We start from the raw sequence: 15,375 nt of genomic DNA on the forward strand, positions 1-15,375 counted from the left end.
TGGCTCAGTGGTTAGAACACGTGCATCTTAACCGATAATTTCGTGTTCAACCCGCTTTGGAACAGCGTGGTGGAATATGCTCTGAGCCTTCTCCTTAATGGGAGAGGAGGCCATTAGCCTAGCAGTGGGAAATTTACAGGCTGTTGCTTTACTTTTTTTTTTACATAAAAAACAAAATATCTTGCTCTTCAGGGCTATTCTCTAACAAGAAAATGAAATCAGAATGTGAAATGTGACCTTGAGTATTATTATTATTAAAAATGTATACGATACAAGTATCAAAATATCATATTACTGTATGTATGTAGGTTGTCAACATTTCACGTGTTATATACGAAGTTAATTCTTTCAGAATTGCAGTGCTGACCTCGGATCTACATTTAGGTAGATTATTATATTTTCAGACTCAAACTCAGACTCAAACTCAAACTCAAATTGCTTTATTCCGAATAAAACAGGTTTTAAACCGACTTCAAAAAAGTATATTATCAAATTCGACTATATTTTTTTTTTATCATGTCTGAGAATATTTTCTGATACAGATAATTTATAATTTGTTTTCATTAACATATCAATACAATAAATTAAAATACCCGGTAAACGTTAATTTTATTTTATAAAAATTTCTTTTGTAATGATACGAGCAGAACTATAATGACATAATAAATATTGAAACGCCATTAAAATTTAAAACAACGTATCCTGAACAGAACCTCCTTTCCAACAATGCAATATTATATTCATATCAGTTCAATCGCGGCAGTCGGGCGAATTGATAACCTTTTCCTTTATTCAAAACCATTTTAAAAATAATAAACTTTTGCCGTAACGATTTTATATATGTAACTGTGCTCAGGACTTTGCAAGTGATTTATTTTAACAAAAAAGAATATTTTTGTAGCCAAGTTACTCCTTATTATATCAGTGAAGGTCACGTCAAAATCGGCCAAGCCGTTCCAGAGATTAGCGGATCGCGATCACGTATTAAGTAAAAAGCGGCTATTTTAGTATTACAAATAGACACTCCAATTTTATTATATATATAAACAAGTAGTAGTCGCCGACGGTTTTGCTCGAGTTTTAGGGTATTGGTTATAATTTGTCAGACAAAAATTAGCATATCCTTTGAGTTCAAGTTTGCTTCTTACCAAATTTCATCAAATTCGGTTCAACGATTTGGTCCCAGTTACTTTCACGTTTATAAAATTAATATAGATTTAAGGATGGATCGCGATTAACATGATTTGTTTTTCATTGCATCACAGGTAACAGACCCGAAGCTGCTGGTGGAATATCCACCAATCCAACACGCGCATGGTCTGCTGTCGACGGCGCTCGGTCTACGTGTGCCGACGGGAAGAACTATGCAAGTACGGTGCACAGCCCGAGTGGCCCTCGCGTGGCGGGAAGGCAGCGAGGCTGTCGTTGGCAACAGTCAACTTGCTGATAGCAAAGAGGCAATGTTATTAGGTAAATTTAAAGCAGCTTGTTTTAGCTTTGTAATATGGTACTGTTATAACCCTACACTGTTACCCATTTTGCTGACCGAAACTACCGACTCATCACCTTTTCCCCCAGAACCTTCAGTAGCTCGCTCCTCAGAGTCAGTCCTACTCCAACCTCCGATTCCGACGGTCGCGTTTAATAATTAATATTGTTATTATTCTATTTCAAGGACTCACCCCTTAACCCTTACTATTTCTAAGTTTAGTTTTGTGAACACTTTTTTTTAAAAAAACTTCAAGTCCGTACCGTATAACATTTTTGGTGGCAGCGGTGGGATCCGGAAATTCTAGTGCCCTATTCTATACGCTGAATCGATCTGGAATCCTATTTAAAGTGAAAATCGGTACGGAACCCGTCGTGAGTGTTAAACTGAAAGTGCTAAAGTGTAACGTTTATCCACGCCCACACAAAGTGCGTGAAAATTTGTGAAACCTTCTATTCTCTGGGTCTGCCGATCTACTAAAGATCCATTGCAAAAATATCATCACGTCCAAGTAACATCGGGCCAAGCATCAGCTACTGCGGGCCACTACTCACATCGCGAATCTGTTGTTCCTGGCTACAACGAGTATCATCTACTCGACGCGACTCTCACCAGGCTGCAGCGAAAATTCTGCGAAATGATAATGGTCATAATTGCGCTCTCCGTGTGCATGTGAGTGAAATTTTTGGTCAATAGCGGTTCTCAAACTTTCGTGCTTTTCTTATCTTATTTTGTTTTCGTTGTTATTTACTGTGTCTTATAATCTTAGTCAAAATGTCCGAAAGTAGAGCTCTTAGCCCAAAACCTGAGAAGGCCGAAACAATTGTAACGGATACAGAGGAAGATATTTTCTGTCCTCCTGGTCCAACCACTAGGTCACAGGCAAAGAAAAAAAATTACGCCTAGCATCAAAGTCGAGTTAGATTTAACGACACTACTCAAATTTATTAAGCCATACGATGGGACTAGGGAAACACTAAACTCATTTCTCGTGAACTGTAACAACGCGTATAATTTAGCGTCAGACGCACAGAAAGACATATTATTTAAATATATTCTATGCCAATTACAAGGAAAAGCACAAACTGCTTGTTCCATAAAAGAGTTTTCCAATTGGGCTCAACTCAAAGAGTTTCTTAAAAGTCAATTTAGTGAGAGAAAGCATTATGCTCATTTGCTCACTGACCTTCAAGAATGCCGTCAATTGAATAACGAAACAGTCAGCGCATATGCCCTTAGGATCGAGAAATGTCTCTCACAGCTACTCACAGAAATCTTTATATCTCATAGCCATAAGGCAAGGGAGATACCAGGTCGAACGGCTGCTATGGAGGAATTAGCACTCCATCACTTCCAAATGGGTCTGTTAACACGGTTATCTAACATTGTTAGGTGTAAATCACCTAAATCGCTCAACGAAGCGATAAATATAGCGATCTCGGAGGAGAAAATACAACAATACCTCTATAAACACAGTTCGTCTGTTTCAAAACCAACTAATACAGAAAGGCCCAACTTCCAAAATTCGAGACGCGAACAACCTCAAGCAGGTCCGAGCCAACCTAGGACAGCATTCCAGAGTAGGTCTACTAGTTCCAATAATGCTTTCCAAAACTCAGGTACCCCCATTTGTAGATACTGCAAATATCCTGGGCACACAATAGAACAGTGCCGCAAACGACAATTTAATAACAACAGACTTAGAGTAAATCAGAATTCATCAAGGACACCACAACGTGTCAACTTCGTTTCCAATTTCCCTGAACAGCAGTATCCAACCGAATCAGACGAGGGTTATGATACTGTTGATGCCGAAACAAAAAACGAGTAAGAGTCTCGTCCCGGTGTCGTACGGGAACTCAAAATTTTAAAATTGACACCCCAAGCGTCTATTCTAAAACAAGATTGCCTCCTTTAAATGGAAAACAATCTTTACCAAATCTTACTAAATCCACTGTGCCAAATCTTACTAAATCTATTGTACCAAATCTTACTAAATCCACTGTGCCAAATCTTACTAAATCAATTGTACCAAATCCTACTAAATCCACTGTGTCAAGTTCTACTAAATTTACTATACCAAAACTTAGTGAACCTACTAAGTTCACTGAATCCACTGAATCCTTCGAATCAGCTGAGTTCGCTGTATCTACAAAGTTCACTAAAAATGTGAAACCGAATATATTCAAAATAACTACTAATCCCTCACTTATGTTTTTACCTCATGTACTCGTCAAATCTTCTGTATCGGAGCTTCCATTAACACTACTCGTAGATTCGGGATCTTCTGTTAGTTTGCTGAAAAATTCTTGCATCTCAAAACGACCTAAATTGATACAAGAAAAAATTCAATTAAAAGGTATTGATTCCTCGGAAGATCTCATCGAAACTTGAGGTCACTTCCAATTAAAATTACAATTATCTAAATCCAGCTTAACTCATCAATTTCATGTTATCGATGAAATACACCTACCTTACGATGGAATAATAGGCTCCGATATGCTTAATGCGCACAACTGCAACATCGATTACAATAACGATTTATTGCAGATCGGTAAATCGTCTCTAAAACTTTACTTCAATGATCCTACTTATTTGATACCTGCAAGAACAGAAACCGTCATAGAATGTTCCGTTAAAAATCCAGAAGTGAAAGAAGGTGTTATATTATATCAACATATATCAGATAACATTCGTATATCTAATTGTCTAGTGAAAGTGAAGCCCAATAACAGAGTTAATATTTCTATCTTAAATACATCAGAAATACCAGTCGAAATTAAATCGAACTTATGTTTAAAGATCGAATCTCTCAATAAATACGATTATAATCCCATTACAAATTGCAATAATACACTAAAAAGAAGTCAAGAAGTTTTAAAATCTCTAAGAACTTCTCACTTGAATCAAGAAGAATCAGACGCGCTTTTAAACCTTTGCCATAACTTCTCAGATATTTTTCATTTGCCTGAAGATAAGCTTACTTTCACTTCTGCTATTAAACACCAGATTAAAACAAATTCAGATACTCCAATTAATACAAAATCATATAGGTTTCCGCAATGTCACAAAATGGAAGTACAAAATCAAATTCAGAAAATGCTAGACCAAGACATAATTGAACCATCTTTATCCCCTTGGTCTTCTCCGATTTGGGTTGTCCCTAAGAAACTGGATGCTTCAGGGGAAAGAAAATGGCGTGTAGTAATAGATTACCGCAAACTCAATGATATTACAATCGGTGAATCTTATCCAATACCTCAAATCAATGAAATTTTAGACCAATTAGGTCATTGCAAATATTTCAGTACATTAGATTTAGCTTCAGGTTTTCACCAAATTCCAGTAGATTTAAAAGATGCTGAAAAAACAGCATTTAGCATCCCAGAGGGACATTATCAGTTTAAAAGAATGCCATTCGGATTGAAGAATGGCCCCGCCACTTTTCAACGATTAATGAATAATGTATTGTCAGGCCTTCAAGGAATACACTGCTATGTGTACCTAGATGATATAGTCATTTATTCATACGATCTTAAAACTCATATTGAAAAACTTGAAAAAGTATTCCAAAGATTACGTCAATTCAACCTTAAACTACAACCCGATAAATGCGAATTTCTCCGGACAGAAGTGACTTATTTGGGTCACATTATAACGAGTGAAGGTGTTAAACCAAACCCAGAAAAGGTCAAAGCTGTAGAGAACTTTCCAACACCCAATACTCAAAAAGATATCAAATCTTTTCTAGGCCTTATTTCTTATTACCGCCGATTCATTCCACAGTTTTCAAAACTTGCCAAACCCCTTACGACTCTTTTAAGAAAAGACAATAAATTCAATTGGGATAATGAACAACAGTTGGCATTTGAACAATTAAAAAACAAACTGACCACAGCGCCTATTCTTTTATATCCAGACTTCTCAAAACCTTTTGTACTAACTTGTGACGCCTCTGGTTTCGCGATTTCCGCGATATTATCTCAGGGCGAAATCGGAAAAGATCGCCCTATAGCTTATGCGTCTAGAACATTGAACAAAGCGGAAATAAATTATAGTACAACAGAAAAGGAATGCCTAGCAATTATCTTTGGGACTAAAATATTCCGCCCTTATTTGTATGGAAATAATTTTACGATAGTCACTGATCATAAACCACTTCAGTGGTTATTTAGTTGCAAAGACCCTGGTTCACGACTCGTAAGATGGCGTCTGAAGTTGGAAGAATTTAATTATGATATCAAGTATAAAAAAGGTAAAATAAATGCCAACGCCGATGCTCTATCTAGATATCCCGTAAATCCTATTCTTCCCGAAAATAAAAACGATTTACAGTCGAACTCTTCTGACGATATTAATCTAAGAGCCAATGACCAAACCTCATCAGAGCAACAGCTTCCTAACATTCCCCAAGAAAATCTAGACGAAATACTGGGAACAGATTTTTCTCCTGTGGGAGAACTAGAATTAGATTTCGTACCGCTGAATCCTCCTACTCCTATTGAGCTCGTAAACCCTGGAATCGATACGGTTATTCCTACCTGCGTAGATCCTACAATTACTCAAACTCCTCCTATACTCGAAGATCCTCTCGCGGTACCATCTGCACTACATCCTGAAGCAGAATTAGGAACCCTTCCTTTAGAACATACAAACTTACCTTTACCTAACGACCCCTATGATGACGCTCCAAAACCATCTACAAGCACAGATCCTACCACCGGTACTGACACTTATCAGACCTTCCTTAAAGCTATTTCAGATAAAAATAAAAATTTTAGTACAGTAATCGTGGAACATAATGAGAATCTGATGAAATGCCCTGCTAAAGTCATACTTGTCCCTACGTCAATAGACCTAGACGAGTCTAATCCTTATATTCAGGAAGTCTTAGATATTCCGGAGTTGAGCAAATTAATGCTCAGTACCGAAAGGCAACTTTATTCATTTCAAAGAATCATGAAAGATAATAAAGCTTTCTATCTTATGTTCACAAAAGTCCATCATTTCGATGAGTCATCTTATCCAGAGATTTTTCAGACTTTAAAAACTGTCAGGAATGATCTAATTTCCAGAGGGAATATAAATAATATTGGAATTTCTGATATGAAGAACCCATTTGACAAACATTCATTTGTTAAAATTTACAACATTATTTGCTACTTGTTTCACGACACCGGTATTAAAATTGATATCTATCATAATAAAATCATTTACCCTGTTCCTACTGAAATAAAGAAAATTTTATACGACAATCACAATATCCCAACAGCTGGTCATTTAGGTTCTTCTCGTATGTATAATAGAGTTAAGGAGATGTACTACTGGAAAGGCATGCGAAGCGACATTGAATCCTATGTAAAACAGTGTAAAGCATGTCAACAAAATAAAGCACTGCGTAGAGTAAACCGTGCTCCCATGCAAATTACTAGCACTTCCACTGAACCGAACCAGCGAATATCTCTGGATATTGTGGGTCCTTTGCCAGAAACGGGCACCGCAAAATTAAGATTCATTCTCACTATCCAAGATGACCTCACTAAATTTTCTACCGCATATCCTACTCGAAGTACAACAGCTGAGGAAACCAGTGAGTGTCTTTTGCATTACATATCTATTTTTGGCATACCTAAAATGATACTTACCGATCAAGGGACCAATTTTACGTCTGATCTATTTAAAAAGACCTGCGAGTTCCTAAAAATCAAAAACCTTTGGTCCTCTCCATACCACCCACAAACTCAAGGTGCTCTAGAGAGGAGCCATTCCACGCTTAAGGAATATCTTAAATCCTATATCAATGAAGAACAGACAAATTGGCCTCGGTATGTCTATACTGCCATGCTAGCTTATAATACATCAGTTCATACAACGACTCACTTTACACCTTACGAACTAATGTTTGGCAATAAACCATTTATTCCGAATTCCATTTACAACGAACCTCCTGGAACTACATACCCTGAATATGTCCGTCTGTTACAAAATCGATTAAAACACTCAAGAGAAAAAGCTTTGGAATTTATAAGAAAGTCCAAGGAATCGTCAAAATTATATTACGATACCCACACTTGTCCCGTTAAATATAAGGTCGGAGACTACGTTTATCTTAAAAATCATGTACGAATGCGGAAAGCTCTTTCGCCTCTCTGGAAAGGTCCTTACAAAGTGGTAAAAATAAACGGTAACAATACGCTTACCTTATTAATAAACAGACGTCACATTACCCATCATTTTGACCAGGTCAAACCAGCAGCCGACGTAGACCTTAATCTGTGAATATATATGTAAAAAAAAAAAAAATTAGATATAGCTAAATATAAATATAAAATGAATAATTTCCTGATAGTAGACTTCGCCTACTGAAAAGAAAACACAATAGTATTATACTATTAGTTAATAGCAAACCCAAAGTCTATGTAATTAATTTAATTTTATGATAATACCTACCTTCTTTACATCTCGTCCTAAGGCATCATCTGGCTTATTTGTTATTTACAGGGCCTCGTCCCAAGGTCAATCACAGCAAAGCTATCTACAACCTCTCATCTCGAGTCCTGGAATATACTTTGACCCGATTGGAGAACTCAAAATGAATGTTGGTCACTTAGACGTTGTCACTCCATATGATATATCATATATCTTACCTCATATTCAAAATATTAATGAGGTATTAGGTACAATTCGATTCCTTTGCAATCAATTTCAAAATAATATTACCTTCGAACTTGAATGCCATAATGTTCTAGAACCATTAACTATTAGATATAAAGATATTGTTTCTGCATATTCTTCTATCACTCACCTGACAGGCACCAATAAATTCAAACGTAGTGCCTGGATAAGTGGTGTAGGCACACTGTCTAAAATAATATTTGGCACTCTAAACGAGGACGATGCCGTCAAATATGATAACGCTATACAAGATTTACACGATAACCAGAAAAAATTAGCTTCTCTGACTAAAGAAAATATTTTGGTTACAACATCCACATTTTCCAAGTTTAATGAATCCTTACATACAATCAAAATTAACGAGATTATACTTAACGAAGGAATCGAAAAATTAACATCGAGATTCAAGAATTTATCACAAGCATATAATCATATAGAAATTAAGTCAAATATTAATTCAATATTACAAAGTTTAGAAGCCGCTGTACTCACTTTATCATTCCAATTAGATGACATCATTAATGCTATCATACTCAGTAGCCAAAACATTCTACACCCAGCTATACTAACTCCCACGCAATTATTCCAGGAACTTATTGATAATCATAGATATCTACCTATCAACCATAAATTACCAACTACTTTAGAATTAAGTCATATCCATGTATTAATGAATGTTTCTAATGTAATGTGTTTTAGCTTAAGGAATAAGATAATTTTTATTTTAAGAATTCCTCTTGTATCTTCTAAGGAATATAACCTGTATCATAATATTGCATTACCTACGCCGCACGATAGTTTGAAACCTAACTCATTTATTTTTGTAGTACCTAAAAGTAAATATATCGCATTGACCAAAGATAAATTAGAATATTGCACCTTAGAATCAATCACGGACTGCAAGAAGATAGATTCCCATGAATTCATATGTGATGTAATTACGGTGTATTCGACAAGTGCAAACCCTAGTTGTGAAAGTGAACTCTTATCCAACGTAATAAGTGCTTTACCAGAACAGTGTCAAACGGATTTTATCTATGGACAATTAGATTTGTGGAAACAAATTAGTAATAATAGATGGATTTATATACAGTCACAGAGTAACAAATTGTCAATTGAGTGTAATAATAAAGAAAATTCAGAGCTAAACATACTTGGTACGGGAATTATTACAGTTCCAATAAATTGTTATGCATATTGTAAAAGTACGAGGTTAATACCCAAAACTGTTAGTATTAAGATAAATGTTACTACTATTCATCCCGATTTTAATATAATATTAGACTCATGCTGTACTTTAGATAAGTTTAAAAATGAAATAAGTAATGGACCCCTTTTCAAATTACAAAATATAGATCTTGACTCATTTACTCCAGAAACAAAATATAAATTAAAAGCGTTAGCAGAGGAAACACAAAAGATCTTAAATCAAAAATCTATTATAAAATATGGGGATCATTACTCTATACTCTTAATTATAGTTATTGTCATTATTATAGTTTATGGTGTGTTTAGGTTATTTTTGTTTATTAAATCACGTGGCCGTCTTACCTACCAAATCCCTTTTGTCATGCAGACAGTTCCTGCAGATCCACCGAATCCAGAACCTGCAATTCCTATTCTAGATCCTGTGGTTCCTATCCAGGTTAATAAAGCTAACCAGACTCCAGAAGATTTTCCACCAGCCAGCACCAGAAGGCACATTTAGCTTCTTCTTCCTAAACTTCGAATTTTAACCCCGAAGTTTAGTCTACCCCGGGGAGGTGTTATAACCCTACACTGTTACCCATTTTGCTGACCGAAACTACCGACTCATCACCTTTTCCCCCAGAACCTTCAGTAGCTCGCTCCTCAGAGTCAGTCCTACTCCAACCTCCGATTCCGACGGTCGCGTTTAATAATTAATATTGTTATTATTCTATTTCAAGGACTCACCCCTTAACCCTTACTATTTCTAAGTTTAGTTTTGTGAAAACTTTTTTTTAAAAAAACTTCAAGTCCGTACCGTATAACAGTACGACACTTAGATGTAGCATCGGCAAATTCAATAAAACCGATTACTGCCGTTTTATACAACCAATAGAAAAAACTCCCTATCGCGCTATTCGAAACTATTCGTTTCTTTATATTATTGCGTCAGTTCAACCCGAGAAAACAAGTGCATGTAAATCGACGTGCCAAATTGACTGAATAATTTGGGACATACTTAATCCGTATATGAATAATTTTATGAATTTTGCCGATGCTACATCTAAGTTGTGTCGTATTATACAATACATCTTTAAAAATATAACTTTCTTCAAAATGAACGGTTATCTCTTTGGCCGATAAGCTCTCATTCTCATATCATCATTCATACTCTTGTTCAAACAGGTATCACCCCAATAATTGATACTCCTTCGGGAAAATTTGGTTATCATGAATAAAATTGGTCAAAAGACCAGTGTAGCTATCATACATTGAGTAAATACAATTTCAATCAATAGCATCGTCCAATATTTAGACGATAGCCAACATTGGCACCAACTATTAAATTTAAAGATTATTGTGAAGACACAATGTATAAAAATTACAAACTAAGTAAAATATCTAATATAAGATGGCTGTTCATTCTTGGAATGAGGAGGAGTTTTCATTATTATTTTAAAACTATCGTAATTGAAAACACAATGTTATGAAAAATTCTTTCGACGTCGTAAGGAAGACTGTCTTCATATAATATAACGAAGACGTTGTCATTTTTCTCGGAGGATCGTTTCAACATCGATCGACAAACCATTTTTAACTCTTCTTGGACTGAAATAACAAGATAGATAAATTATGACGCTATACTTTATCAGTTACTCATTTTTGAATAAGATACAATATTACATGTCAATATTTATTTGCCAGATATTTTTTACTAGGTATGTGTTGGTAAAATGGATAATTCCAGAATTAATATAGAATTTTGATTACATTTAGTTTGATGAACAAATTAATTTCTTACATAAGCTTAGTATAACCATTATTTAGTTTGAATAGTCTTAATTTTTTTAAATTGTTTTTTATTAAAAAAAAGTTTTTATGCTTATTTATACCACGAGAAATCTAGCTTAAATTTTTAGGTTATTTCAAGACAATCAAGATGATTTTCTTCATCCAGCATTGGATTTTTTTATGGTATAGGTTGGCGGACGAGCATATGGGTCACCTGACGGTAAGTGGTCATCATTACCCATAGACAATGACGCTGCAAGAAATATTAACTATTCGTTACATCGTCAATGTGCCACCAACCTTGAGAACTAAGATGTTATGTCCCTTGTGCCCGTAGTTACATGAGGATGAATATACCGTGGATATATTAAGCGGAACTAACCCGCGATCGTCGTTTGATAGCTACGTTTTCTACCTACTCGACCATTTCATAAATTTCATGTACTTATTTTATAAATTGCAGCGTTTTATGTGGCTTTGTACCTCACATCGATTTATCAAATCGTTTTCTCAAGTTTCTTAATCTTCTTCGAGAAATACCCGACTATAATACTTTTATTGACGCTATAGAAATATTGTTATCTTACTCGTATCTCCTGTGTGTGAATGAGATAGAATTTATCATTCGAACATATTCAGGCAATATTTGAAACTAGATCCGACTCTATTATGTAACTCAGTGAAACGAGTTTCGGCTTAGAAATGAACTATATTCCTTGTTACGAATGCTAAAAATAATTTACTTCTTTCCTACCAACACGGTAGAATTTTTTGCTAGCGAATCTGAGTTTATGTCACCTACTCCTCATATATTCACAAGTGAACTATTTCTTTGCTTCTAAAAGATGTGGCTCTTTATAACAAAGACTACGGGGTAGCACTAACAGCATCTTAGGTATGATCTCTAATAGACTGGATTGTATAAACGTCAACAATTGCTGTGCCATTTCAAGTGGCACAGAAAAATAATAAAAATACTAACCTAGGAAATATTATGTTATTGTTACTAAGAAAATGAATCGTTACTTGATAAAATATAAATAAAATAAAAATAAATAATATATTATACAGCGACAGAATTATTGTTTTGTTCCGAGTAAGACAACAAACGATTGGCACAAGGAACATCCCTATGTATGTAACTCCTTATTTCAAAAGTTATGGCACGTTGATAATTTATGGGATAGTTTATCATCTACCTTACCAATGTTGGTACATCATCACCAGCTTAAGTAGTAACATAGAGATACTTAAGCCACATTTTACATCATTATACTACTTTTACCAAGTTATATAGACGTATCACCAAAACTCAACCTGATCTAATAATAGTAATCAGCAAAAAATAATAAATAATGCGGTTCTTTAAATTTTGCTTTTTTATAGCATTTTATTTGAAAGGGATTTGTGTCAGTGTCGCAGTATTCATATTATCAACACTTCGTAGCGTCCGCCTTTCATAAAGAAGATATTCAACGCTGTTTAGAAATGTATAGCTATTACCTTGCAAAGTTAAAAAGATGCTATTAAAAGTTGCGGATGATATTACACTGAACTCATTTTTAAATTTACGATATTATATTCTGTTATTTTCGTTAATTTGTCATGATTGATAGCACATCTGGCTATCGTTTGTGTAGTAGCTATACTGTAAGGTTGCAGATTCGTAATTCCAAAGTTCAATTCTAGTAAAAACTTATGAGGTTTATGTCGTAAAATTGTTCATCACATCTCAGAGTATGGATGATGGTATAGCATCTTAATATTGCCATATAAGATTTGCCCTTTTAAGGAATTATGTGAAAGAGTACAGCCTGACTCCATCACATCATGTGAAATATCACCAGTAATATATTTGCAAGATTTTTTTCTCATATCACAACTAGAATCACAGACAAAAATAAAAATCAATTTGATTCAATTTTACTCACATGAATCCACAAATTCAAATTCAAATGCTCGCATTGGAGAATCTACAGGAATAGTTTTATCCTCTACGACATAAATTATCTCAATGCATAAAGGCACATCGTTTTGTTTCTTCAGTTTCGCTTGAAAGGATAAACCGACATCAAATATTCCCATTTATAATCTGAGAACTAATACCCATTCTTATCAACAAAATGTATTTGTGCTTTATTTTAATTCATCATTCAATTTATCTTCCTTTGTTGTCAGGAACTTCTATCACCATTTATATTTGCACGATTTCTTCAGCTTATAATACGCATACGATAACAAAGTTAACATCAAAAACAGCTGTTCTTAGTAAAATTTTATCCAAAGATAACGTTCAACTTATTAGCTTCTCCAACAAACTCTTAACGTGTAAACTTATTGAAATTTAAAGAGGCCACCGAAACAAAGTTTCGAAAGCAGCTATTACTATTATATTCACCAAAAGTACGCCCATTAGCGTTAATAATAATTGTCTTATTTGTTACAGTGCGGAGCTCAAGCGCGGTATCTACGTTAAGTATATTATTATTAACACTTTCTGTTTTCCGAGTTTTTAGTTCTATTGTTATAACGCAAACGTGATAAATTATGTTATTTCTTATTATTAACTTCGTTACAACACTGTCAGAGTCACTCATCCCTTGAAGGACAACGTTTACGCACGTCGGCTAGTTATGTTAGTAATTACTTAGGTTAAGTTAATTTCTCCAGAAGACTTAAATGTTTATATCCAGTAACATAGATAGCTAATCAGGGATTTTTCTTTTATGTAAATTGTCATATCGAACACATATCTTGGTATAAGTCATCAATGCTTATTTATAATCATGTAAAATAGTTTATTTTAATAAAAAAAAATTGATTAGAAAATGAAAAAGTCAATTGTTAAGTTTTGTAATTCGATCAGTAAGCTTTTTACTATGTCTTGTGGTTGTACATAATACATCTTTAGAAACGCCTTCTTAGATAATACTATGAATGTTGTAAATAAAATAGATGGAGTTTTTTTGTATTATTATTGCAATATATTAGTCGATAACTTTACGTATATATTTATTGGAAATGTTGACGTAATTTTCATATGTGTTTGATCTTTATTATTTTATTAAATATAATGAAATAAGACTATCATTTCGTTTTAATTCATTCCTTTTAATATTATATAAATGTATCAAAGTATATTATTTGGTATATTTTAATGGTCCAGTATCTAGTAAAGAACATATCTGTTTAAAATTTTTCAAAATTCACATCTGATTCATATAAATGTTAGCAACAATAATAACTATGTCTAAGGCCTCCTCAAAGGAAGAGGAGAAAGTTTGGAACATATTTCACCATACTGTTCCAATGCGGGTTGGTGTAATAGACATGGGGCAAAATTTCTATGAAATAAGACACATGCAGGTTACTTCGCGCTGTTTTCTTTCACCTCCGATCAAAAGGATAATTTATAAACACAAATTAAACACATGAATATTGAGTGGGGCCTGGGTTTGAACTCACACCCATCGATTGAGATGCACGCGTTCTAACCACTGGGCCACCTCGGCTAAAGTTTAGCATGATGCTTAATTCAATATTGTCAGTAAAAATAATCCTTTTACTGACAATGTTCAAACACATCTATTTGTGTGTTGCATAAAATAAAATATTCTTCGAAGATATTACAAAGAATGCATAACTTTACCAATATTAAGACAGTCGACTGCTTCGCTTGTTTACGTGCTAGCTTTTAAAGCTTGGGCCATAATAGCTTTTTCATTTTTCAGCTAAGAAATTCACAATAGCAACTTGGAATCTGGAAGTTGACCTTACACTCCCAGACCTAGAAAGGCCGTAGTCATTGGTTTTTCGCCTGAACTATTTTCGATTGAGCCTTCTTATCAGATAAGGTGAGAGTAGAAAAAAGATAGCGTAATAAACATGTGCAGTTATATAATCTCTGATGAGAACCGTTGATCCGTTGAAAAAAAGTGTGCATTTAATAGGTACTTATTGACTTCCAGGCAGGATATATTATATACTTATATAATTGTCTTTAACTAACATGGCTGTATTTTTATGTTGAAAACGTAATATACTACTGAGTTTCTTGCCGGTTCTCCTCTGTAGAATCTATTTTCCGAGCCGGTGGTAGCTTCACTTAATATAGGTAGTTTTTAAATAACGATTCAAAAATGCTTCTAAAAGACTTTTTGAATCCAGTATATTTTTCTTTGATTTGATTTGTTGCCGTCATAATGAGGCAGGTAAGAAAGTTATATCGTGTA

At 34.4% G+C, this 15,375-nt stretch overlaps 1 protein-coding gene across 1 annotated transcript in view; it reads left to right on the forward strand.

Annotated features, from left to right (window-relative positions):
• Nucleotides 1-14,228, forward strand: part of LOC124530704 — a 56,576-nt gene extending 42,348 nt beyond the window's left edge. Inside the window, exons 5-6 of the mRNA XM_047104960.1 lie at nt 1,266-1,470; nt 13,590-14,228. Of these exons, the coding sequence (XP_046960916.1) occupies nt 1,266-1,470; nt 13,590-13,684 (300 nt within the window). The 3' untranslated portion in view covers nt 13,685-14,228. The remainder of the gene's footprint in view (nt 1-1,265; nt 1,471-13,589) is intronic.
• The last annotated feature ends 1,147 nt before the right edge of the window (nt 14,229-15,375 follow it).

The sequence above is a fragment of the Vanessa cardui genome, chromosome 6 (genome assembly GCF_905220365.1).
Source record: "Vanessa cardui chromosome 6, ilVanCard2.1, whole genome shotgun sequence".
Classification (NCBI taxonomy): domain Eukaryota; kingdom Metazoa; phylum Arthropoda; class Insecta; order Lepidoptera; family Nymphalidae; genus Vanessa; species Vanessa cardui.